Source organism: Capricornis sumatraensis, chromosome 16, assembly GCF_032405125.1.
Source record: "Capricornis sumatraensis isolate serow.1 chromosome 16, serow.2, whole genome shotgun sequence".
Taxonomy (NCBI): Eukaryota; Metazoa; Chordata; class Mammalia; order Artiodactyla; family Bovidae; genus Capricornis; species Capricornis sumatraensis.
In genome coordinates, this window is record NC_091084.1 from 8,910,120 (window position 1) to 8,936,295 (window position 26,176).

General features: G+C 38.0%; 1 protein-coding gene across 1 annotated transcript in view; it reads right to left on the reverse strand.

Moving 5' to 3' along the window:
- The window catches only part of CEP126 (centrosomal protein 126), a 108,797-nt gene that overhangs the window by 49,174 nt on the left and 33,447 nt on the right, over positions 1 to 26,176 (reverse strand). Inside the window, exons 3-4 of the mRNA XM_068988829.1 lie at positions 17,666 to 17,811; positions 7,084 to 7,195 (exon numbers count right to left, since the gene is read on the reverse strand). Coding sequence (XP_068844930.1) covers positions 7,084 to 7,195; positions 17,666 to 17,811 — 258 coding nt within the window. The remainder of the gene's footprint in view (positions 1 to 7,083; positions 7,196 to 17,665; positions 17,812 to 26,176) is intronic.

Consider the following 26,176-nt stretch of genomic DNA (forward strand, 5'->3'; position numbering starts at 1 on the left):
GAAATGACCTTAAAAAAATTGAAGCACAGTTGATTTACAATATTGTATTATATGTACAGTAAAATGAAAAAGTTGGCTTGAAGCTCAACATTCAGAAAATGAAGATCATAGTATCTGGTCCCATCACTTCATGGGAAATAGATGGGGAAACAGTGGAAACAGTGGGTGACTTTTCTTTTTTGGGCTCCAAAATCACTGCAGATGGTGATTGCAGCCATGAAATTACAAGACACTTACTCCTTGGAAGAAAAGTTATGACCAACCTAGATAGCATATTGAAAAACAGAGACATTACTTTGCCAACAAAGGTCCGTCTAGTCAAGGCTATGGTTTTTCCAGTGGTCATGTGTGGATGTGAGAGTTGGACTGTGAAGAAAGCTGAGTGCCGAAGAATTGATGCTTTTGAACTGTGGTGTTGGAGAAGACTCTTGAGAGTCCCTTGGACTGTAAGGAGATCCAACCAGTCCATTCTGAAGGAGATCAGCCCTGGGATTTCTTTGGAGGGAATGATGCTGAAGCTGAAACTCCAGTACTTTGGCCACCTCATGCGAAGAGTTGACTCATTGGAAAAGACTCTGATGCTGGGAGGGATTGGGGGCAGGAGGAGAAGGGGACAACAGAGGATGAGATGGCTGGATGGCATCACTGACTCGATGGATATGAGTCTGAGTGAACTCCGGGAGATGGTGATGGACAGGGAGGCCTGGGGTGCTGCGATTCATGGGGTCGCAAAGAGTCGGACACGACTGAGTGACTGAAATGAAATGAACTGAACCGAAAGTGATTGTTATATATATATATATTTCAGATTATATGTATTATAGATTATTACAGATATTAACTATAGTTCCTTATGCTATGCAATAAATCATTTTTGCTTATTTTATATATAAGTGGTTTGCATTTGTTAATCCCATATTCCTAATTTATTCCTCCTTTCCCCTTTGATAACCTTAAGTTTGTTTAACCATAACCAATGCCTGTGAGTTGGTTTCTGTTTTGTATATATCAATAGATTCATTCCTATTATTTTTCAGATTCCACATGTATGTGATATCATTATTTCCTTCCTTCTGCTAACTTTGGGTTTTGTTTGTTCTTTTTCTAATTCTCTTAGGTGATAGGTTAGGTTGTTTTGAGATTTTTCTTATTTCTTGAGGAAGGACTGTATTGCTAGGAACTTCCCTCTTAGAACTGCTTTTGCTGTATAAGTCTGCTGTAATTATTGCCCTATTGTCAATTTCTCCTTTTATGTTTGTTAGTGTTTATACAGTTAGGTGCTACTGTATTGGGTATGTATATGTTAAACAGTATATATCCTCTTCTTGTACTGATCTCTTTTTATCATTATATGGTACCCTTTTTGTCTTTCATTAAGCCTTTGTTTTGTTGTCATCTCCATTTGCATAAAATATCCTTTTCTGTCTCTTCACTTTCAGTTTGTATCTTTTGCCTTAAATGACTCTCTTGCAGGCAGCATATTGAAGGGTCTTTTAAAAAATCCAATTAGCTAGCTGTGTTTTTTGATTGAAGCATTAATCCATTGATATGTAAAGTAATTTATTAATAGGTATATAGTTATTACCAATTTGTTACTTGTTTTCCAGTTGGTCTCTCTCTTTTCCTAGTTTGATGATTTTCTTTTGTAGTATGTTTGAGTTCCTTGCTTTTTGCTTGTTGTGTATCTATTTGTGGTTACCATGGTGTTCATATATGTTAAACCTTAATTATGTGTACTTGCTTTAACCTCATAGTCATTTAAGTTCAAACACATTCTAAGAGATCTACATTTTTTACTACTCTCCCGCACATTTTGTGTTTCTGATGTAATTTTTTACATCTTCATGTTTATCCCATAACTATTTATTGTAGTTAGAGTTGCTTTACAACTTTTGTCTTTTAATCTATGTGCTAGCTTATTTAAGTGATCTTCAATCCCCACTATATATGGCTTTCCTATTGGAGTTTTCCCTTTCCTATAGATTCTTCTTTTTCATTTTGAGAAGACCCTTCAACATTTCTTTTAGGGTAGGTTTATTATTGCTGAATTCTTTTAGTTTTTGCTTGTCTGAGGAGTTCTTTATCTCATCTTCTATTCTAAATGATAATCTCACTGGGTAGACTATCTTAGGTTGCAGGTTTCTCTGCCCTTTTATTTTACTTACCTTTCTGTGTTTCTGACTTTAGGTGAAACAGTTACCTATTACAGTCTTGAAGGGGTATTCTTATGTGGGTGTGTCCCCATGCAGACTGTGTGTGCCCAATGTATTTGGAGGGAGGGCTGGATTAGATGTGGATGCAAGTCATGTCTTTCCTCATGGTATACTGGCCTCTACCACATTGGAAAGGGGGTATGGCTGGTAATGGAGGAGTTAGAGCCCGTGCAGGGTGTGGGACAGTACTTCTATGCTCAGTGGCCATCACTGTCCTGTCAGGGGTGAGATCTGCTCCTAAGTTGTAGGAGCAAAAGCCCTCATATTTGGGCTCAAGCTGGTTCTGCTTCCTGTAAGTATGTATTTTTCCTTCTCCCTGAACTAGGCTTGAACATAGCATGGTAGTTGTGGGAATTCAAGTCTGGGCTATTTCTTGGGTGCTATTTGAGTAAGCACCAGCAATGGACACTGCTCTATCTAGACGACATCCCTGGCCCCCAGGACACCTTTGGATCTTTAGATTGACTCTTTCCCAGGTCCTGAATGCCTGAGATCCATGGCCAAGCTGTGGCTTGGAGTGAGCAGGGTAACATTGACTTGGCTTAGACTGGGGGATGTGGCATGGCAGCAGCTACTACGGTACACCTCTCTCTACCCTGTCTGGTGGCAAGCTAACACTTGCACTCTCCTCATGAGTGGAGTCTAGGCTTCTCTAGCCTTCTCAGTGGTTCTCCAAGCAGCCAAAGGGGCTTGTCTCCTATATGCAGGACTGCAGGATAGGGATGCCCAGGCTATGGTTGGACTCACTGACTTCTTAGGGTGAGTGTCTGCCTGCATGATCTCCCTTTTCCTTTCAGTCCTCTCCCAGAGGCACAGACCCATTACCTGATGCTTTTCTTCCTATCCTGCCTGATTACATGTGTATCTTTCTTACAAACTTGGTTATATAAGGGTTCTTCTGCAAGTTTCCAGTTAGCTTTCCATGAATTGTTCTACATGTGGATGTATTTTTGCATTGTTTGTTATGGGAGGTAAGCTCAGGTCCTCTTCAGCTCCCATTTTTTATACTCTACTTCTTACACTTCTGATTCATCAGCATTCTTAAAAGTTTATGTCTCTTCTATGCCATAAAGGGCATTTTCATTTTTTCTTATTCTCTTATCTTTTCCTTCTAATCTCTCAAAATAATTTTATTCTTTATTAGATCTGTCTTTTCCTTTTTTTAGAAGTCTTTATTGAATCTGTTACAGTACTGCTTCTGTTTTGCTTTTTTTGGCCATATTAAGTTAGTTAGTTAAGTCGCTCAGTCGTGTCCGACTCTTTGCGACCCTGTGGACTGTAGCCCACCAGGCTCCTCCGTCCATGGGATTCTCCAGGCAAGAACACTGGAGTGGGTTGCCATTTCCTTCTCCAGGGGATCTTCCTGACCCAGGGATTGAACCCAGGTCTCCTACATTAGAGGCAGATGCTTTAACCTCTGAGCCACCAGGGAAGCTCCCAACCAGGGATCAAACCTGCACCCTTTGGAAGGCAAAGTCTTAACCACTGGATGACCAGGGAGGGCCCTCATTTTCTCACTATACAAAACAGTACTATTTTAGTTTAGGTAGTAATGATCTGTCACTTGGATTAGCCCATTAAGTTTTTCTAGTCTCCTTGTTTCCAGTTTCTTTCCATTCTTTTCATTCTCCAACATTCATACCAATTATCTTTCCATATAAAGAAGACTATGTCGATCTGTTTAAAACCACCATTGGCTCTCTACTAGTTATAGGATGAAATAAAAACTTCCTAGCTAGAAATACAAGCATTCACATCTGACCTCAATCTACATTTCTAGATAATCTCTCATCCTACCAGCAACATATACTACAGTCTTGTTACTCTGAACAAATTCTATGTCCTCAGGTGTCTTTGCCTTTTACAACACTGTAGGCCTAAACACGCCAGAAATCAATCCGTGCTTCTTTAGTCGACAATATGTACTCATCCTTGAAGTCTCCTCTCCAACTTTAAATTTTGTACTTTATCACTTGTGTGTGTATGCTTAGTCACTCAGTTGTATCCAACTCTTTGTGACCCCATGGACTGTAGCTTGCAAAGCTCCTCTGTCCATGGGATCCTCCAGGAAAGAATATTAGAGTGGGTTGCCATTCCATTCTCCTGGGGATCTTTCTGACCCAACAATCAAACTCGGGCCTCCTGCATTGAAGGTGGTGTCTTTACTGACTGAGCCACCAGGAAAGCCCTTTATCACTTTGCTAATATTTCTGTAACTGCCCACATTATACAGTATTGTTTGAGTCTTACAGTGTAATTACCATTACACAGTATTATAATGTAACTGCAAACACTTATTGGGCAGAGGACCATATTTCATTCATATTATAACTCTTGCTAATCAATGTACAGCACATAATAGGACTTAGGACTTCACATTTTTACTGCATTTCTGTTACTCATTAGTTTAACATCCATATTTAACAGGATAATATTTCTTCCATCGTAAGGGAAAAAGCCATATTTTGGCCCTATATCCCCTTTGGCTACTGTTCTACCACTCTTTTCCTTTCACAGCCAAGCTACAGTTGGTATTTTTTCTTTCTCACACTGTAGTTTCCTTCCAACGCAGCAATCTCTTTTCTGTCTCCATCCCTCCAATGAAATTTCTTTGACAAAAACTGCCAGAGTGACTTCTCTGTTTTGAAATATATGGGACATAGTCCCTCTAAGCTGGATATTTTCTCTTTGCCACTCCAGGTTCATTTTCCACACTTACCTCTGCTAGGCAGAGACTGAATGATACCCTGCCTTTTGATTTATGGCTGTTTTGACCAATGAAATGTACTAGCAAGATATGGAAATGTGACAGAACAAAGCGGTTTTTGATAACCCCTCCTCAGGCTTCCTCTCTGCTTGGCTTGGTTTAGCAGTGCAATGCTCCTCTGCCTAGTAGCCCTCTCCTACAGTTACAGCTCTTTTCAGTTTAGGTTTGCTGTGATAATACTAAGTTTGCTGTCAGTTTTGGGGTTGCTTCATCATCCTTTGTTGGCATCACAGTCTCTTTACTAACTTCTTTTCAGTTACCCCTTTTAAACGCTACATGTTTTCTGCCAGTATCTCAACTGGTAAAACTTTTTATATTAATGATTACCTAGAAGCCATTTGATTTCCATAAGGTTTCATTCCCTGTGAAAGTCTATACTTGCTTAGCTCCATCTTCTCCCTATATATAGTCTCTACCAACTATTCTGTTCCTAGCTGCAGGCTTCTCTTTTCTCACGTCCTTATATATTGCTCTTCTGTAGCGCTCTATCCTAGTTCTGCTGTCACAGTACATAATCTCCACTGCTGACTTCATCCATTGTCTTGGCTTCTAATATCTTAAGTCTAGATCTTTCTCTTAAGCTCCAGACCTATGTATTTTCAGTTACAGATACTGAAATAGTCTGTTTTGTCCTCTTTCAATCAGTTATCCACACTTGTTCACAATAGATTAGAATGATATGTTAAACAGGAAAGAAAAGGGAAAGGGAAGTCGCTCAGTCGTGTCTGACTCTTTGCAACCCCGTGGACTGTAGCCTACCAGGCTCCTCTGTCCATGGGATTTTCCAGGCAAGAGTACTGGAGTGGGTTGCCATTGCCTTCTCCAGGGGATCTTCCTGACCCAGGGATTGAACCTGGGTCTCCTGCATTGTAGGCAGACGCTTTACCGACTGAGCCACGAGGGAAGTCTAAACAGGAAAAATTGATCTTATTACCTATCTGCTTAAATCCTTCACTGACTCCTCTTAAAACTCTCAGGATAAAGCTTATATTCCCTAGCATACAGGTGTATTTACTTTTCCAATCTCATATCTAGTGAAGCTATTGCTATTTTGCATTCTGTTATTCAGCCATACTCTTATTCCTGGAACATATCATTCCTTCTACTACTCTTGGCCTTTCCACACTCTCATCCCTCCATCTGGAATACCATCTACCCACTTGTTTCATGATTAACTCCTATTTTCTTCAAAGCTTTGCTGAAGATTCTTCTATTCCATGAGGTCTTTCTTGAACTATAATAAAGACTTGAGAGGATGAATTTAATTGTTCTTATATCTGATTAAGGGAACAGTTTGCCACAGGTATTCTAAAAATGGAAATACTTTAGTACATACATTATAAACAGTTAAAATATTAACATACTTTACACATGAATTATGTATATATCTTTATATATATAAACATTAAATATTATTATTATTATTATTACCCATTTGGTACTGTTCTATAATTTTTTAAGCATTATTTCACTTTCTCCTAGATTATACTCTTGGGATTATATTTTTGAATATCATATTTCTCCATATCCCTTTCACAATGGCTGATCTACTGCTGTATACATAGTAGGTTCAAGAAACATTTATAGTAAATAAATGGAAAATACAGGATGTCAGAGGGTACTCCCTAGTTGGTTGGTCCATCCTACTGAATCAAGATGATTCATTTAAACTAACCTAGAGAGGAACCAGGAGGCATTGCAGTAGCTTTTTAAAAGATATCCATCTAGGAAAGATTTTCAGTGAGGAAAATCCCATTCCTACCATAAAGTTACTCTTTTTATCTAAATTTATATCACTGTTATTCAGCTTTTTTTCCTCAGTAAAACCAGTATCACTATTTTTAAATGGTTTTTGTAATAGCTCCCATAGAAAATTACTCAACATAGGCAACACTAAAACTAAAGACAAGAAACTAAAATTTTTACTTACTCTTGAAGAAATTTATATTACACTCTACTTCAATCCAGTGTGTGAAAATAAAATAGTATACTATAAAACAGAGGTGAGGAGTAACTGATGAAAAGGCCTGTAAACTTAGCAACTAGAGAGCTATTTAATTACTGTATATTAGTAACTATACATGATAATTATAAGTTACTTACCTCCAGTTTATTATTGGTCTGTGGGAAGAGGGAAGGTTTACTTCTGATTTTAGGTTGGATTCCTGAATTTGTTTGAGGGCATCTTCTAATGGAAGAACTGGTCTTTGAAGAACTAAGGAAATAATAAAATCATATAGTACAGAATCACTTCAACAATCTCTTTATACATAATTTAATTGGTCAATGATAAAATACTATCTTAAAACTTGTGTGACAAATTTATTTTGAACAGTATATTTTAAGTTTAAACATCCTCTTCCCAATAAGAAATAGTTATCTCAAAATTCTCATCAGCAATTTTAAGAATACTTATTTGGAAAAATGAAATCTGAGAAATGTCCAGGTTCTTTGATCTGGCATGCAAACCCCATTATATCTAGCCTCATAATTCCATAAATTTCTGACAGAATTTACAAATATCCTTATTAAGAAAAGGGGAAAATATAAAAATAGCAGTTAATGTTTATTGATATTTACTGTGAAAGACATTATTTTTGAGCACTGTATAAGTATTAACTACTTTATTCTCACTAAGGCCTTTGAAAGAAAGAAAGCGTTAATCACTAAGTTGTGTCCAGCTCTTCGGAACCCCATGGACTGAAGCATGCCACACTCCTCTGTCCATGGGATTCTCCAGGCAAGAATACTGGAGTGGGTTGACACACTCTTCTCTAGGAGTTCTGCCCAACTCAGAGATCAAACCTGGGTCTCCCGCACTTCAGGCAGATTCTTTATTGTTTGAGCCACCAGAAAAGCCCCAATCTCCATTTGCAACTGAGGAAACCGAAACATAGCTAAGTAACTTGTTCAGGGTCACACATTAAATGAATACTCATTCACATATCATTCTGCACAACCTCTAATCCAACCCTAGCTCCCATAAGTATCCACTTTCCCAAGAATTGCCACTGTGCACTTTGGTACACACCTTCTTGTTCAAGTTTAAATGTACCTTCTATTTAAAGGATATTGCTTTCCTGGAGCCCTCTTAGGGGAAGATACAAGTAACTACAAATAACTGAAGGCCTGGAGATAGGATAGCTGACTTTCTAGCTCTCCAATGATGCTACCAAATTGTTTTTTCCTCCTTTCTCCTTCAAAAACCCATATCATCATGATTGATGTTTGTTATTCACCTTAAAAATTTTAAGCAAAATCAGTATATTATGATGAATGGGTTAGTTCAAACTTGAACTCTAGAGTCAGGGGGTGATTGCATAAAATACGAGTGAAAAATGTCAGTTATGAGATGGTTTGCTGGATATTCTAACCATGAAGGACCAATCCTCTTAAAGCAGAAACTATCAAGCTTTAGATTTTGATTTTCTAATGAGCATAAGCAATGTCCCAAATGATTGTTTATTGGTAAAATTAATGGCTAGCTGCATAGCCTGATGAATATTAAAAATGAACTTTCTTTGTTGAAATTAATGATATTCAAGACAGATGGACTTCCCTGAAGTATTTTAATCACTCCCTACCCTTGCATGAACAGAGAATAAGAGTCTAGGGAGTCTATACCCTTTACCTTTACAGATAGCATTGAGGTTTGACCTCTAATTAGTCTTGGCTCCAGCTGTTAAACAGGAACATTTCTGATTGTGCAGTGCCAGAAGGCATATAATTTTGTCTCTAGAATATGACTGTGTAAGTCTAAATGGATCTTTCACATAAGTGTAGTCAGAGCACACAACACACAGCTAGGACTTTATTGAACTTAGTGAACAAGTTACACTGATTGTTTTGTGCGCGCTTTGTTAAAAAAATGTTTAGTTGAACTAGATTATAGCTTGAGATTTGCTTTAATTAATACTCACCACTAACTGTCAAAGAGAATTTAACAACTACTTTTAAAACTAACTTGGGTCATTTACATTGCTGTTTATTGTTGCTATTATCTAATGATCTCCTAGTCAGTACCTCATACTCACTGAGGAATACTCAAGTCTACATTTTTTTGAATATTTATTGTGTATTAGGGCTTTATGGCACCCCACTCCAGTACTCTTGCCTGGAAAATCCCATGGATGGAGGAGCCTGGTAGGCTGCAGTCCATGGGGTCGCTAAGAGTCAGACATGACTGAGCGACTTCCCTTTCCCTTTCACTTTCTTGCTTGCATTGGAGAAGGAAATGGCAACCCACTCCAGTGTTTTTGCCTGGAGAATCCCAGGGACGGGGGAGCCTGGTAGGCTACAGTCTATGGGGTTGCACAGAGTCGAACACGACTGAAGTGACTTAGCAGTAGCAGGGCTTTATTATTCCATTTAAATTACCAGGCTCCTCCTTCTAGTTCTTTTGCCCTGACAGTCTAACTAACTCCAACAATTCTCTGACTCTGACAATCTTCTGACCTCATTAAAAACCCCAATCCATCCCTTTTTTATAGTAAGGGGAAGCATTAGCTATCATGCATATTGGGTGAACTTTGGTGTAATTCTAATATTTGAGAATAAACTAAATGAATAGACAAGTAAACAGTTGTTTATCACAACTTTGTTGTTCTTCATTCATGACAGTAAACTTTCTTAAAATTTTAATTTAATATTTTGTACAGGTAACATATTCATATTTAGAAATCAAAAAATATAATACAAATTTGGAAGTTTTGCTCTAACTGGTATTTGTATATTCTTTCACTGTTTATGCAGATATAAACATACATAAATATATATTCTATTTTTAAAAGTTGAAGTATAGTTAATTTATAATACTATCTTAGTTTCAAGTATACAATCAGATATTCTCTATTTTTATAGATTATATTTAAAGTTGTTAAAAATAATGGTTATGTTTCCCTGTTAGTGTAATATATCCCTGTTGCTTAACTATTTTATTCATATTAATAGTAGCTTGTGTCTTTTAACCCATACCCCTATGTGTCCCTCCTTTTTCACTCTCTCCACTGGTAATCACTAGTTTGTTCTCTGTATCTCTAAGGTTTTTTTTTTTTAATTTTATTCATTTATTTGGGCTGCTGCTGGATCTTCGTTGCTTTGTGCAGGCTTTCTCTAGCAGTGGTGAGTGGAAGCTACTCCTGGCTGCAGTGTGCAGGCTTACGGCAGTGGCTTCTCTTGTTGCAGAGCACAGGCTCCAGAGTGCGGGCTCAGTGGTCGTGGCACATGGGCCTAGTTGCTCTGGGGCATGTGGAATTTTCCCGGACTAGAGACTGAACCCATGTCCCCTGCACTGACAGATTACTAAATGCTGCACCACCAGGGAAGTCTTGTTTGTTTTTTAAAAATATACATTCATTTATTTTTTTAAGATTTTCATATCAGTGATAACATATTTATTTTTAAATGTAAGTTTGTCTATGACATTTTAATAAGCATAACACTAAGTCCATTCACATTGCTGCAAATGGTGGAATTTCATTCTTTTTATGGCTGAGTAATATTCCATTACTGTTTAATATCCCATGAACGGTATGGAAAGGCAAAAAGATAGGACACTGAAAGATGAACTTCCCAGGTTGGAGGGTGCCGAACATGCTACTGGAGATCAGTGGAGAAATAACTACAGAAAGAATGAAGAGACGGAGCCAAAGCAAAAGCAACACACAGTTGTGGATGTGACTGGTGATGGAAGTAAAAGTCTGATGCTGTAAAGAGCAATATTGCATAGGAACCTGGAATGTTAGGTCCATGAATCAAGGCAAATTGGAATAGTGAACACTGACATTTTAGGAATCAGCAAACTAAAATGGACTGCAATGGGTGAATTTAATGCAGATGACCATTATATCTACTACTGGGCAAGAATTCCTTAGAAGAAATGAAGTAGCCATCATAGGCAACAAAAGAGTCTGAAATACAGTACTTGAATGCAGTCTCAAAAATGACAGAACAATCTCTGTTCATTTCCAAGGCAAACCATTCAATATTACAGTAATCCAAGTCTATGCCCTCAATAGTAATGGTGAAGAAGCTGAAGTTGAATGGGTCTATGAAGACCTACAAGACCTTCTAGAACTAACACCCAAAAAGATGTCCTTTTTATTACAGGGGACTGGAATGCAAAAGTAGGAAGTCAAGAAATACCTGGAGTAACAGGCAAATCTGGCCTCGGAGTACACAATGAAGCAGGGCAAAGGCTAACACAGTTTTGCCAAAAGAACGCACTGGTCATAGCAAACACAGTTATACAGTGGAAGTGACAAATAGATTCCAGAGATTAGATCTGATAAACAGAGTTCCTGAAAAACTATGGACAGAGGTTCATGACATTGTATAGGAGGCAGGGGATCAAGACCATCCCCAAGAAAAAGAAATGCAAAAAGGCAAAATGGCTGTCTGAGGAGGCCTTATAAATAGCTAAGAAAAGAAGAAACGTGAAAGGCAAAGGAGAAAAGGGAAGATATACCCATTTGAATATTGCATTTGAATGCAGAGTTCCAAAGAATAGCAAGGAGAGATAAGAAAGCCTTCCTCAGTGATCAGTGCAAAGAAATAGCGGAAAACAACAGAATGGGAAAGACTAGAGATCTCTTCAAGAAAATTAGAGATACCAAGGGAACATTTCATGGAAAGATGGGCTCGACAAAGGACAGAAATGGTATGGACCTAACAGAAGCAGAAGATATTAAGAAGAGGTGGCAAAAATACACAGAAGAACTGTTCAAAAAAGATCTTCACAACCCAGATAATCACGGTGGTGTAATGACTCATAGGTGAGCGAGACATACTGGAATGCAAAGTCAAGTGGGCCTTAGGAAGCATCACCATGAACAAAACTAGTGGAGGTGATGGAATTTCAGTTGAGCTATTTTAAATCCTAAAAGATGACACTATGTAAGTGCTGCAATCAATATCCCAGCAAATTTGGAAAATTCAGCAGTGGCCACAGGACTGGAAAAGGTGTTTTCATTCCAATCCCAAAGATCGACAAGGCCAAAGAATGCTCAAACTACTGCACAACTGCATTCACCTCATACGCTACTAAAGTAATGCTCAAAATTCTCCAAGTGAGGCTTTAACAGTATATGAACCGTGAACTTCCAGATGTTCAAGCTGGATCTAGAAAAGGCAGAGGAACCAGACATCAAATTGACAACATCTGTTGGATCATCGAAAAAGCAAGAGAGTTCCAGAAAAAATCTACTTCTGATTTACTGACTATGGCAAAGCCTTTGACTGTGTGGATAACAACAAACTGTGGAAAAATTTTCAAGAGATCGGAATATCAGAACACCTGATCTGCCTCTTGAGAAATCTGTATGCAGGTCAAGAAGCAACAGTTAGAACTGGACATGGAACAACAGACTGGTTCCAAATCAGGAAAGGAGTACATCGAGGCTGTATATTGTCACCCTGCTTATTATTTTATATGCAGAGAACATTATGAGAAACAATGGGCTGGATGAAACAGAAGCTGGAATCAAGATTGTAGAGAGAAATATCAATAATCTCAGACATGCAGATGACACCACCCTTATGGCAGAAAGTGAAGAGGAACTGAAACGCCTCTTGATGAAAGTGAAAGAGGAGAGTGAAAAAGTTGGCTTAAAGCTCAACATTCAGAAAACTAAGATCGTGGCATTTGGTCCCATCACTTCATGGCAAATAGATGGAGAAACAATGGAAACAGTGAGAGACTTTATTATTATTATTTTTTGACTCCAAAATCACTGCAGATGGTGACTGCAGCCATGAAATTAAAAGACGCTTTCTTTGGAAGAAAAGTTACGACCAACCTAGACAGCATATTAAAAAGCAGAGACATTACTTTGCCAACAAAAGGTCCATCTAGTCAAACTATGGCTTTTCCGGTATTCATGTATGGATGTGAGAGATGGACCACAAAGAAGGCTGAGCACCAAAGAATTGATGCTTTGAACTGTGGTGTTGGGGAAGACTCTTGAGAGTCCCTTGGACAGCAAGGAGATCCAACCAGTCCATCCTAGTGTTCATTGGAAGGACTGATGTTGAAGCTTAAACTCCAATACTTTGGCTACCTGATGCAAAGAAATGACTAATTTGAAAAGACCCTGATCCTGGGAAAGACTGAAGGTGGGAGAAGGGGACAACAGAAGATGAGATTATTGGATGGCATCACCGACTGAATGGACAGAGTTTGAGTAAGCTCTGGGATTTGGTGATGGACAGGGAGGCTTGGCGTGCTGCAGTCAATGGGGTCACAATGAATTCGGACAGGACTGAGTGACTGAACTGAACTGAACTGAATATTCCATTATATATATTTTCCTTAATTCAGTTAGTATTCTTATCACTATTGCTTTGAATCCTCTGGTAAACTGTTTCTGTTTCATTTTTTTTTTCTCTTGCTAAAGAGATCCATTTCTTCCATTGAGATCCATTTCTCTGTTTTCTCAATTTGCTTAACAGTCTCCATCTCTATGAAATAGGTGAAACAGTTACCAATTGCTGTCTTGAAGGGGTGTTCTTTTGTAGGAGCAACCCTATACAGCCTGTGTGTCCAATGGTTTTGGTGGGAGAGCTGGATTTGACATGAAGACAGGTCACATCTTTTCTCAAGCTGTGCTTCCATATTACACAGGGCATGCTTCCATATCACTTTGGAAGGATTGGGGCTGGGGAGGAGAGGCTAGGGCCAGAGCCAAGAGTGAGCTCGGGCTTCCTCTGTTGTCAGGGACTACCACCACCCTATCAGGTCCAGGGCTGGGTCCCAAGTTCCTGAAATAGCAGCCCTGAGGAGCAGGTCTGAGGTAGCTCAGGTGTGAGCTTTTCTCTCTCCCAACATCAGCACTCTGACCCCTGAGGTGAGCAGTGCTGGAGCAAGAGGGGCCAGTATGAGCTCCTAGTGTGTGACCAGGTGCAGGTTGCAACAGTTTGGCCGCAGAGAGTTTAGGCTGCTTCTGATGTGCTGCCTGTGCAAGTGCCCATAATGGCTGTCCTCACCCAAAGGATGCCACTTTGGTTCTGAGCTACCTCTGTGTCTCCTGGCTGAGTTCTTTCTTAGCTGGGGCAACCCTCACTCCAGTGTGGAGCTCAAGCTGGGGCATACCCTAGAGCAGTTTCAGACCAGCCAGTCAACTGTACAGTTTCAATCTGCCTTCTCTGCCCTCTTTTGACAATAAGTGTGTGTGCATTCCTCCCAGGTGGAGTCCAGGCTTCTTGCAGTCCTCCTCTTAGTCCCACCAACCCTCCAATCAGCCAAGGGGCTCATCTCCCTTGTGCTGGATACCAGGACGGGGGGTCTAATTTGTAGCTTCAACCGTTCACTCCCCCGAGAGGATTTCTGCCTGTGTAATCTCCCTTTTCCTTTGGGTATCCCTCCGGACACAGGTCTCCAGCTGACTGCTTCTCTTTCCTTCTTATCTTATTTTATGAGGATCTTTTTTTTCAGCCTTGGTTGTACAGGAGTCTTTCTGTCAGTTTCCAGTTAGTTTTCAGCAAGAATTTTTCCATATGTAGATATCTTTTTTTATGTGTTTGTTGGGGGAGGTGAGTTCCATATCCTCCTATGCCACCATCTTGATCTCCTCTCTTAACATACATTCTAATTTCTTCCTTTTCTTACAAAGAAGTCAGAATACTAAGTATACTCATCTGAACCTTATTTTTATACTTAATAATAAATATATCCTGAAAATTGTATTAAAAAGCAGAGACATATTTTGCCAACAAAGGTCCATCTAGTCAAAGCCATGCTTTTCCAATGGTCACATATAGATAAGAGAGCTGGACCATAAAGAAGGCTGGGTGCTAAAGAATTGATGCTTTTGAACTGTGGTGTTGGAGAAGACTCTTGAAAGTCCCTTGGATTGCAAGGAGATCAAACCAGTCAATCCTAAAGGAAATAAACCCTGAATATTCATTGGAAGGACTGATGCTGAAGCCCCAATAGTGTGGCCACCTGATGTGAAGAGCCGACTCATTGGAAAAGACCCTGATGCTTGGAAAGATTGAGGGCAACAGAAGAAGGGGGAAACAGAGGATGAGATGGTTGGATGGCATCACTGACTCAACAGACGTGAGTTTGAGCAAACTCAGGGAGATAGTGGAGGACAGGAAGCATGGCATGCCTGAAGCATGGCAGTCCATGCGGTCGCAAAGAGTTGGACACAATGACTGAACAACAAATCCTGGAAATCAGGGATAGATCTGGGTTTTATGAAAGGATAAGGCTTATACAATTTGAGGGCCCAATTAAGAGAAATAATACAAAATTAGATGTAGGGACCATGACAGAAAGAGCTCCTGAAACTTGAACCTTATTGACTGCATGGTAAATCTACGTCTGTTGGACATCATTTCGTATCAGTCTGTAAACTATTTCCTCTTCTTTCAATAGCTGCATAATATTCCATTGAGTGAATGTACATGCCATTTGTTTTTACTAACACTTCTAACTCTGCATACCTAGGCCCTTGGGTAATCAGCACTCTTTCTGGGAGAAGGATACCCAGGAGGGGTGAGTATTCTGAGGCATTTATCACAGCTAAGTACATCCTCTTTCTTAAGAAAAACTACCTTTTCTTTTGCCTCTTATACAATTTTCTTTATTTGCTTTTATTTCCCATCCTGTTTTCCTGATAACTACTCCTGCATTGGCAGACGGATTCTTTACCACTGTGCTACCTGGGAAGCCCTTATTCCTGGGTAGCACACTCTATATTGTTAGGGATAGCAATATAGCCACAATAAAGATACTAAAATGGTAAACAAGGATTTTGCTACTCTGAATGTTAAGTTTAATTTTCATATTCTGTGTGTGTTATGTATGTGTTTAAAGAAATTATTTACTGTTGAAAATAAAGTTCTAGAATATTGAAAAAAAGTAAATCAAGACTTCAATTAAAAACCCCTATGTTTTCCAGTCTGCCTTGCAGATGGAGTTGCCAATTAGATATTAATAGAAGCAGATAGATGGGGGCTTTTAGGAAAACAATTTAACAGGCGTTCAGAGGTACACCCTTCTCTCCTTTATATATTTCTTCCTTCCCGTCTACAACGCTGACAATAGTGACATGATGCTGGAGCTATAGCTGTTACCATGTGACCAATGAAGGTGAAGCTATAAATCATATACTAAGGGTAGCTCAACTGTGAGAGAGGAGTCCGGGTTCCCTGTGGCACTGCATGATCTTCAGACCAGCTCCTGACTGCCTACCTGAGTATTTCACATTGTACAAGAGAAAAACCTCTATCATGTTTAAGCTATATTAATTTTAGCAGTGTTACTAGTTGTTCTTACTTTCAGTAAGCTCTCTTATTGACATAGTAATGGCTCGCTTTCCAGTTAAAACACTTGAAGTGGACTGCATACTGGATAAAGATGAAATTCCTAGCACGGCATTCAAATTTCTTACAGAATTGTCCCAATTCATTTTTCTAGTCTTGTATCCATTTTTCTTTTCTTTTTTTCCCCATCCTATGCTTTGGATACACTTTGGATTTGCAATTCATAATTTACTTGCAAAAGTTGTTCCTTATGTCTGGGATTTTAAAAATTGCCTCTTTGCTTGGCAAAATGCTTATTGTTTAAGATTCAAATTAAGTCATTTTTTCAGGGATGATATCCTGCAAGTTCCTATATATGTCCAGTGTTCTTTGTGCTTCATAGTACTTTACACATTCTGCTACCACAAAAATTAGATTTATTGATATTACTTGTTTACATTACTCTCATCTCCAAAATAAACTGTGAAGTCTTTAACAGCAGAGTACAATTAGATTTTTCTGTATCTTGGTATCTTAGCTTACCCTAGACTGGTGTACAATATAGCAGTACAACATGTGTTTGCTAAATACTCAAAGGTTCTGCTTGTCCCTTTTCTTTCTGAAGCTTTGACATTTTGTTGCTAATTCTGTGTTACTATTTAAGGCATAAAAATGTAGATGTGGTACTGAAGAATCAAACATAATCATTTAAAAATTTTTAATTGACTCCAGTCTTAGATTGTTGGATTATGAAGGCAATGGCACTCCACTCCAGTAATCTTGCCTGGAAAATCCCATGGATGGAGGAGCCTGGTAGGCTGCAGTCCATGGGGTCGCTAAGAGTTGGATACGACTGAGTGACTTCACTTTCACCTTTCATTTTCATGCATTGGAGAAGGAAATGGCAACCCACTCCAGTGTTCTTGCCTGGAGAATCCCAGGGATGAGGGAGCCTGGTGGGCTGCCGTCTATGGGGTCACACAGAGTCGGACACGACTGAAGTGACTTAGCAGCAGCAGCAGCACCCTCTTTATGGATCTCTTTATTTTGCTGGTCTCTCAAATGTGAATTTGAACAAAAATGCAGACAAAATGCCAAAATGAATCTGATATTAACTTATTAAATCTAAATGTTAAATTGTCTTTTGATGTTAAGCTATTTACTAAATCAGTTTTAAAAAGACAACACATTGCAAGCCAGTATGAAGTATAATCAAACTTGTATGTTTTTCAAATTTCCCAACAGATCCAACAAAATATTAATTCTTCAAATTAAACCTATATCAAATTGCAATTTTCCATTTGGCAAAAGTCCTATTATTCAAAACATATAGGCTGAATTTCTGCTTTTTTTTCTTAATTTATTTTATTGTCTACTCAAGTTGAATGTGATTACAACTTTCGTTTTTATCTTTATATTGCTCTAGAAATTAAGGCACCTGTTCTCTTCCGCTGTGAAAAAGGAATATGGGCACGCTGGAATTTTTCAGTAACTTCTTCAACCTTCTGTTTTCGTTGTTGAAGTATCTGTTCTCTGATTTGATGTTCTCTTTCTTCTTGTTCTTTTCGTTTTTCTTCAAATGCTCTATATTTAAAACAATGTAGACAACAGAATTATGTAGTATAAACATTGAAAATTAAAAAAAAAAATGTTTAATTACTTAGAAAAAACAACTTTTAAGTACAAAAAGACCATTTGTTAACAGTTTAAATATCTTTGCAAGTAGTAATTTCAGAATCTTACCTGGGCCTTTTGCAACTAAAAGAAGGCATGTAATGAACCTCTTTCTAACATGGGGCAGGCCTGCATACACTTCCCATTTTCAGTTTCCAAACCCTGCTCTTCCAAAAAGCTACATTATTTTCTGTACTGTGAAGAAAATAACTGATTGGTAAAAGAATAAGCCTTGCAAATTATGTAGTAGCCAGGAAGATAATGTGTATTTCTCTTTTAGCCAAAAGTTTAAAATTGTCAGTTATGTTAAGTCTGGGTTGTGCTAAAAATTCAGACAATTTACATAAAAATTGTGATTCTCAACTTCTTTTGAAAACAAGAAAGACTTGACAACCTTGGACACTTTATTCACTTATGGTTAGAAACATCTTCCCATAATTCTTACTATCCCCTATTTTTCTTTATTTTTAAATAATTTTTTAATTTTTTAAACTATGGAGGTATAATAGATTTACAGGAGAGTTAGGAAGTACAGAACAAGGTTACATATAATTCCTCTATATATTACAACTGTATTTTTAAGCAGATAAATTAAGATTTTTAGTTGGAGTTTCAATATCAAACTCTCAAAAATTACTAGAATGACTATACAGAGAAGTAGAAGGATACAGTAGATCTGCAAAGCACTATGAATCAATTCAGTATAATTAAGATTTATACAATTTTTGTACAAATTCCATTCAAGTTCTCATAAACTATAAACTAGGAGACACTGGAACATATACAGAGACATTAAACAAGGTGCAAAAATTTCATGGTCTAAAGGTATTGAAATCATACGGAGTTTGTTCCCTTATCATTGTAGAATTATATTAGAAATTGTATTTGAAAATAACCAATATATTTTCAAGTGCAATGTGACATTTACCAAGAGAGATCTTTGACTTAGCCACTGAAAACCTCAATAAAGTTAGAGGACTGAGAAAAAAAACAGAGGGTGATTGTATAGAAGACATATTTAAATGAGAAATTAGTATCAAAATGAAAAATTAATATCAAAGACATTTTTTTTAAATCCCATGGATTTGGAAATCAAATATCCACTTTTAAATGATGGGTGTATCTAAGAAGCCATAACAAGGAAAATTAGAAAATATTTGTAATAGAATAAAAATGAAAAGAGAATTTACTAGAATTTGTTGCATGCAGCTGAAGCTGCTCAATGCAACTAAATACAATGTGGAGTCTTGAATAAGGTATGAAAACAAATAATGGACACTACCATAAAATTTTGTGAAATCTGAACACAATCTGTACTTTAGTTAATAATACTGTATCACATGTTAGTTTCTTGTTTTTTTTCTTTTGCTGTTGTTGTTAACAACATAGTATTCTTTATATCCTCAGAACTGGTAGAAGTTTCGAGCCTCATTCAATTTTTTTTTTAAATTACTAAGATAATAAATTTTCTAGACTATTTGCAGTAATACTAGATGCCAAAATACATGGGAACTATATTCAAAGTTTTGAGGGAATATAAATTAGAAATCTAGTATTCTATTCATACTAAATCAAACAAGTGGAATCAAAATGTCATAAATCTTTTAGCTCAGCAAAAATTCATAAATTTTCTAAAAACATATATATCATATACTATATATATATATATATATATATATATATATAAAAGCTTTTCTACTACCCTTGATAAAGGCTTGAGAAAGAACAATAACAACAAAAAAAAAGAGATAGAGAAATTGGAAAACATAAACTAAATGAAATGGGAGCACTAAATATGAAACAGAAAAAGTGAAACAAACTAGATAAAAGTAAAAGGTCATCATATAGTCCAGTTGTTTTTAAACATGAGTTCTCATTAGAAGCACAATTGGAGCTTTGGAGAAAAAAAGCAATACCTGGACATTTTTATTTTTCAAAAACTTCCAAGAGAATTCTGATATACATCTGGATTTAAAAAAGTAATTCCAAGCTTTTGTATTAAATGGTAGTTTTAGTGATATAGAATTATTACTTTCTATTGACCAATCATGATCCAATGGTATTAGGTGAATAACAGTTACATAATCACAATAGTAAAAGATGTTTATCAGTTTTCACAATCAATAGCCAGACAAAAAAGATAACTAGAATGGAAAGCCATAATGGAAACATGATTAACCTAACAATATAAATAGTTCTATATAATTTGGTGGGTTAAGTAGACTGATGTGGTAAGTGAAAGTTCATACATGCACATGTTTTCATTTGCCCATCCAGTTTATGTCTTTTGGTTGGTGGATTTAATCCAATTACATTTAAGGTAATTATTGACATGTATGATCGATCTTATTACTATTTTCTTAGTTGTTTTGGGTTTATTTCATATAGGTCTTTTCCTACTTTTGTGTCTCTGGCCTAGAGAAGTTCCTTTACCATTTGTTGTAAAACTGGTTTGGTGGTGCTGAATTCTATTAACTTTTGCTTTTGATTTCTGCAAAGTTTTTGATTTCTCTCAAATCTAAATCAAAGTCTTGCTGGGTAGCATATTCTTGGTTGTAGGTTCTTCCCTTTCATTGGTTTAAATACATCATGCCATTCCCTTCTGGCTTGTAGATTTTCTGTTGAGCAACCAGTTGATAACCTTTATCATCTTTCCCTTGTTTCTTTTAATGTTTTATCTTTGTCTTTGATTTTCATCATTTTGATTACTATATGTCTTGGTGTGTTCCTCCTTGGGTTTATCTTACTCTGCACTTCCTGAACCTGACTGACTTTTTCCATGTCAGGTAAGCTTTAAGTTATTATCTCTTCAAATATTTTCTCAGGTCTTTTCTCTCTCTCTTCTCCTTCTAGGACCCTCTATAATGTGAATGCTGTTTAAACAGGAAGCCCTATTCATGTTGTGTTTCATGTTGTCCCAGAGGTCTCTTAGGCTATCTTCACTTTTTTTAAATTCTTTTTTCTATATTCAGTTGTGCTGTAGTGATTTCCACCATTCTGTCCTCCAGGTCACTGGAGGAAATCTATTGATTTCTTCTAGTATCTCTGTTTGTTCTTTAGTTTTTCTAGGTCTTTGGTAAACATTTCTTGCATCTTCTCCATTGTTTTCCCAAGATCCTGGATCATCTTCACTATCATTATTCTGAAATCTTTTTCTGGAAAGTTGCCTATCTCCACTTCATTTGGTTGTTTTTCTGGGATTTTATCTTGTCTCTTCATCTGGGACATAACCCTCTGCTTTTTCATTCTGATTAACTTTCTGTAATGTGGTTTTTGTTCTAGCTGCTGTGGGATTGTGGTTCTTCTTGCTTCTTCTGTCTGCCCCCTGGTGGATAAGACTAAGAAGCTTGTGTAAACATCTGATGGGAGAGACATTGGGTGCAGAAAAACTGGGTCTTGCTCTGATGGACAGGCCCATGTTCAGTAAAACTTTAATCCAATTATTTGCTGATGGGTGGGGTTATGCTCCCTCACTGTTAGTTGTTTGGCCTGAGGTGACCCAGTCCTGGGATCTATTGGCTCTACGGTAGGGTTACTGGCAACCTCCAAGAGGACTTACACTGTGAAGCATCTTCCAGGACTGCTACTGCTGCTACCATTACTCCTGTCTCCATGGTGAGCCACTGCAGATCCATGCCTCCACAGAAGACTCTCTAGCACTAGCAGGTAGGACTGGTCGGTCTCCTTTGGGGTCACTTCTTATTTCCCCACAGAGGGGGGAAGCAGTCTTGGTGGGTCTTGATGCATGCAAGGTTTTGTTTTGCCCTCCAAGAGTGGAGTCGCTGTTTTCCCCAGTCGTGTGGAAGTTCTATAATCAAATCCCACTGGTCTTTAGATTCCTTGTGGATTCCCAGTCCCTTTGCTGAATCCCCAGGCTGGGAAGCCTGACATGAGGCTCCAAACCTTCACAACAGTGACAGAACTTCTTTGGTATTATTCTCTAGATTGTGGGTCACCCACACAACAGACATGGAATTTGATTTTATCGTATTTGTGCCCCTTCTACCATCTTGCTGTCACTTCTTTGTCTCTGGATGTGGGACGTCTCTTTTTTTTTTGGTTGGTTCCAGTGTCCTCCTGTCAAAGGTTATTCAAGAGCTAGTTGTGAGTTTGGTGTTCTTGCAGGAGGAAATGAATGAATGTCCTTCTATTCTACCATCTTGAACTGGAAGCCTCCCATTCCCTATTTTTCTTATCTTTCCTATTTCATTTATTTCTGACTGTCCCTAGGCACTTGATTTTATATTCAAAGAACTAATATAAAAAATTAATTTTGTTCATAAAAATGTGTGTGATTGAATGTGTCAATAATATCTCCTAGGTAATGAAAAAAGGAGCACTGGTATGACTCACTGGCAGAGAAACTGTCAAGTATCTCTTGGGAGTACATGGGGTTGGGAGGTGGTTGGCAAGAACTCTTTAAATTTTTTAATGCCACAGGTCACTATTAACCAACCTTCCAAAGATCTCCACTGGCTGGAACTATCTGAATGACTATTATATTTATAAAAAGACCCAGAAAATTACAACTGTTAACAAGGATATGAAGAAATTGAAACCTTTATGCATTGCTGGTGGGATTGTAAAACAAGTAGCTGCTGTAGAAAATGGTATAGTGAGCCCTCATAAAATTACATTTAATTATCATATGATTACACTTCTGGGAATATACCAAAGAAGTGAAATCAGGGACTCTAATATATGTTTGTATACTTATGTCCACAGTTGCATTATTCACAGTAGGCAAAAGGTGGAAGTAACTCAAGCATCCACTGACAGATGAATGGATAATCAAAATGTAACATTCATGTACAATGGAATATGATACAGTATTAAAAATAAGGAAATTCTGACACATACTATAACATGGATGAACCTTGAAGATATTCTGCTAAGTTAAATAAGTCAATCACAAAAGGAGAAATCTTATATAATTTTGCTTATATGAAGTACCTCGTCTTCCCAGGTGGTGCTAGTGCTAAAGAACCTGCCTGCCTAATGCAGGCAGATGTAAGATGTGGGTTTGATTCCTGGGCTAGGAAGATCCCTTGAAGGAGGGCATGGTAACCCACGTGAGTATTCTTGCCTGGAGAATCTCATGGACAGAGGAGCCTAGTGGGCTACAGTCCATGGGGTTGCAGAGTCAGACACAACTGAAGTGACTTAGCATGCATGCATACATATGAGGTACCTAGAGTAGTCAAATTCATAGAGACAGAAAGTGCAATACTGGTGGCCAGGGGCTGGAGGGAGTGAGGGTATGAGAAGTTAGTATTTAATAGGCACAGAGTTTCAGTTGAGAAGGTGAAAAAGGTCTGGAGATGGATGATGGTGGTGGTTACACAGCACTGTGAATGTACCTAATGTCACAACTATACACTTAAAGGGCTTCCCTTGTAGCTCAGCTGGTAAAGAACCACCTTCAGTGCAGGAGACCTGGGTTGGAAAGATCTCCTGGAGAAGGGAAAGGCTACCCACTCCAAGATTCTGGCCTGGAGAATCTTATGGACTGTACAGTCCATGGGGTCGCAAAGAGTCAGACATGACTGAGTGACTTTCATTTTCACTATACACTTAAAAATGCTTAAACTATTAAATTCTATGTTATACATATTTTATCACAATAAGAAATAAGAATCCCCTCAGGTATTTGATATGAAGGATGTTTTCTCAACCTTATGTAATGTAATAAGCAAGTATAGCTATAAGGTCCTTTGTGCAACTGTGCAACCAGATGAACACTTAAGCGTCTCCAGCACTGTCCATGAGAAATAAAATGTAAGCTGTATATATAATTTTACATTTTCTAGTAGCCACATTGAAAACCAGGAGAATTTTAGTATTAATTTAAATCAGTATGTCTCCAATATTTTCATTTCAACACATGCATCAATGTAAAAATTATTGAAATATTTTATATCCTTTTTTGTACTAAGTGTTGCTTTATATTTAAATTTGGACTAGTTACATCTTAAGTGCTCAATGGACATATCAGACTAGCAGCTATTTTAATAAACTTTTCTGGTAGGTGGTTTGGTTTTTGAAGAAGGAAGAGTTTTCACAGCAGACAAAGACTTAATAATAAGGAAGCTAGGTTAGAAACTAAGAAGGCCTATAAAAGGATTAATACAACTTCTTAAATAATTTTCTCCTAATCCATAGGAAAATACATAGCTGTCATTTAATTTTTATAAAACTTTTGTTTTAAAACAGAATTTCCTTTAATTATTCTAATACAGTGGTTCTCAATCCTGGGATATTTCCCCTTCCCTGGGTACTTACAAATTTGTGAAGCAGTTTTGATTGTCACAAAAATTAGGGTGGGCGAATGCACTATCTGTCCTTTAATCGGCCAATGTGAAGCTTACTCTAGACAAAACTATATATTTGAGAGGTGGCTTGAGAAATCCATGGCTGTCCAGATGCTTAAGGGAATTTGTCAAATAAAAAAAATTTTTTTTTTCTGTAATTCAAATATGTAAAGTGGTTCATCAATAGCTTATATCTGAGTCATCAGGTAAGACACTAAACATTTACTTGGCATAGCGGACACAAAAATAGGGAAACAAGTTATTTGTTGTTTAGAATCTTAAAACAGGAAAAATGAATTATAACCACTTTACCATTACTGAAAAGACAGAAGATTCTGAAAAGATTCTAGTAAGCAAGGAATAATAATTGCAAATTTGTTATATATTATTTCATGGCAAATAAATGGGGAAACAATGGAAACAGTGACAGACTTTATTTTCTTGGGCTTCAAAATCACTGCAGATGGTGACTGCAGCCATGAAATTAAGACACTTGCTCCTTGGAAGAAAAGCTATGACCAATCTAGATAGCACATTAAAAAGCAGAGACATTACTTTACCAACAGAGGTCTGTCTAGTCAAAGCTATGGATGTGAGAGTTGGACCATAAAGAAAGCTGAGTGCTGAAGAGTTGATGCTTATAAACTTTGGTGTTGGAGAAGACTCTTGAGAGGCCCTTGGACTGCAAAAAGATCAAACCTGTCCTTCCAAAAGGAAATCAGTCCTGAATATTCCTTGGAAGGACTGATGCTGAAGCTGAAACGCCAATACTCTGGCCACCTGATGGGAAGAACTAACTCATTTGAGAAGACCCTGATGCTGGGAAAGATTGGAGGCAGGAGAAGAGGATGACGGAAGACGAGATTGTAGGATGGTATCACCAACTTGATGGACATGAGTTTGAACAAGCTCTGGGAGTTGGTGATGAACAGGGAAGCCTGGTGTGCTGTAGTCCATGGGGTCACAAAGAGTCAGACATGACTGAGCGACTGAACTGAACTGATCCATTATTACCCTTGTAAGAGAGTGAAATATAATTGATGTTTACATTGGCTTTATATTAGCAGATTGTTACTGTTTAGTCACTAAGTTATGTCTGACTCCCACCCAGGCTCCTCTGTCCATGGGATTTCCAAAGCAAGAATACTGGACTGGGTTGCCATTTCCTTTTCTGGGTATCTTCCTGACCCAGGGATTGAACCTATGTCTCCTGCATAGGCAAGAGGGTTCTTTATTACTGAGTCACCAAGGAAGCCCTTGTATTAGGAGATACAGACTAGCAAATGCATGAGAACTTTTTATAGCTTGAATACTTAAAGGGAAATAAAAACATACTGAGGAGAGAAATGAAAGTTATTATATAAAAGAAATAAGTGGAAATTTGGGGGCTCAAAAGTACAATATCTGAAAGAAAAATTTCCACTAGTAGGCTTAGTAGTGTTAGGGGAAGCACACTGATTGAAACCGCCCACCCTGGCCAGGCACCATAGTAACCATTTGCATGAGTTGTTTTATGACAGGAGATCCTGATAAGGAATATGGAACTAATAAGCCACCACCAACCGGAAGAGTTCGGGAAAAGTCTAAAGGAGACACCGTGTGTCCATCCACTTCCCAGAATCCCTCTCGCTAGCATCCATCTTGGCTGAGCAATGTGTGCGCCACCAGGAAAGACTCTGAATTAGAATGATTGGCCAAACACCACCCAGAAACTAATCCAATCACCATAAAACCTGAGACTCGAGCCACGCGGCAGAGCAGGTCTCCTGGGTTCCCTTACCCTACTGCTATCCACCTGGATGCCCTTTCCCAATAAAATCTCTTGCTTTGTCAGCACATGTATCTTCTCGGACAATTCATTTCTGAGTGTTAGACAAGACCCCAGTTTTGGGCCCTGGAAGGTGTCCGCCTTCCTGCAACAGTAGCAGATTACTGATAGCACAAGAGTCAGTAAACTTGAGGAC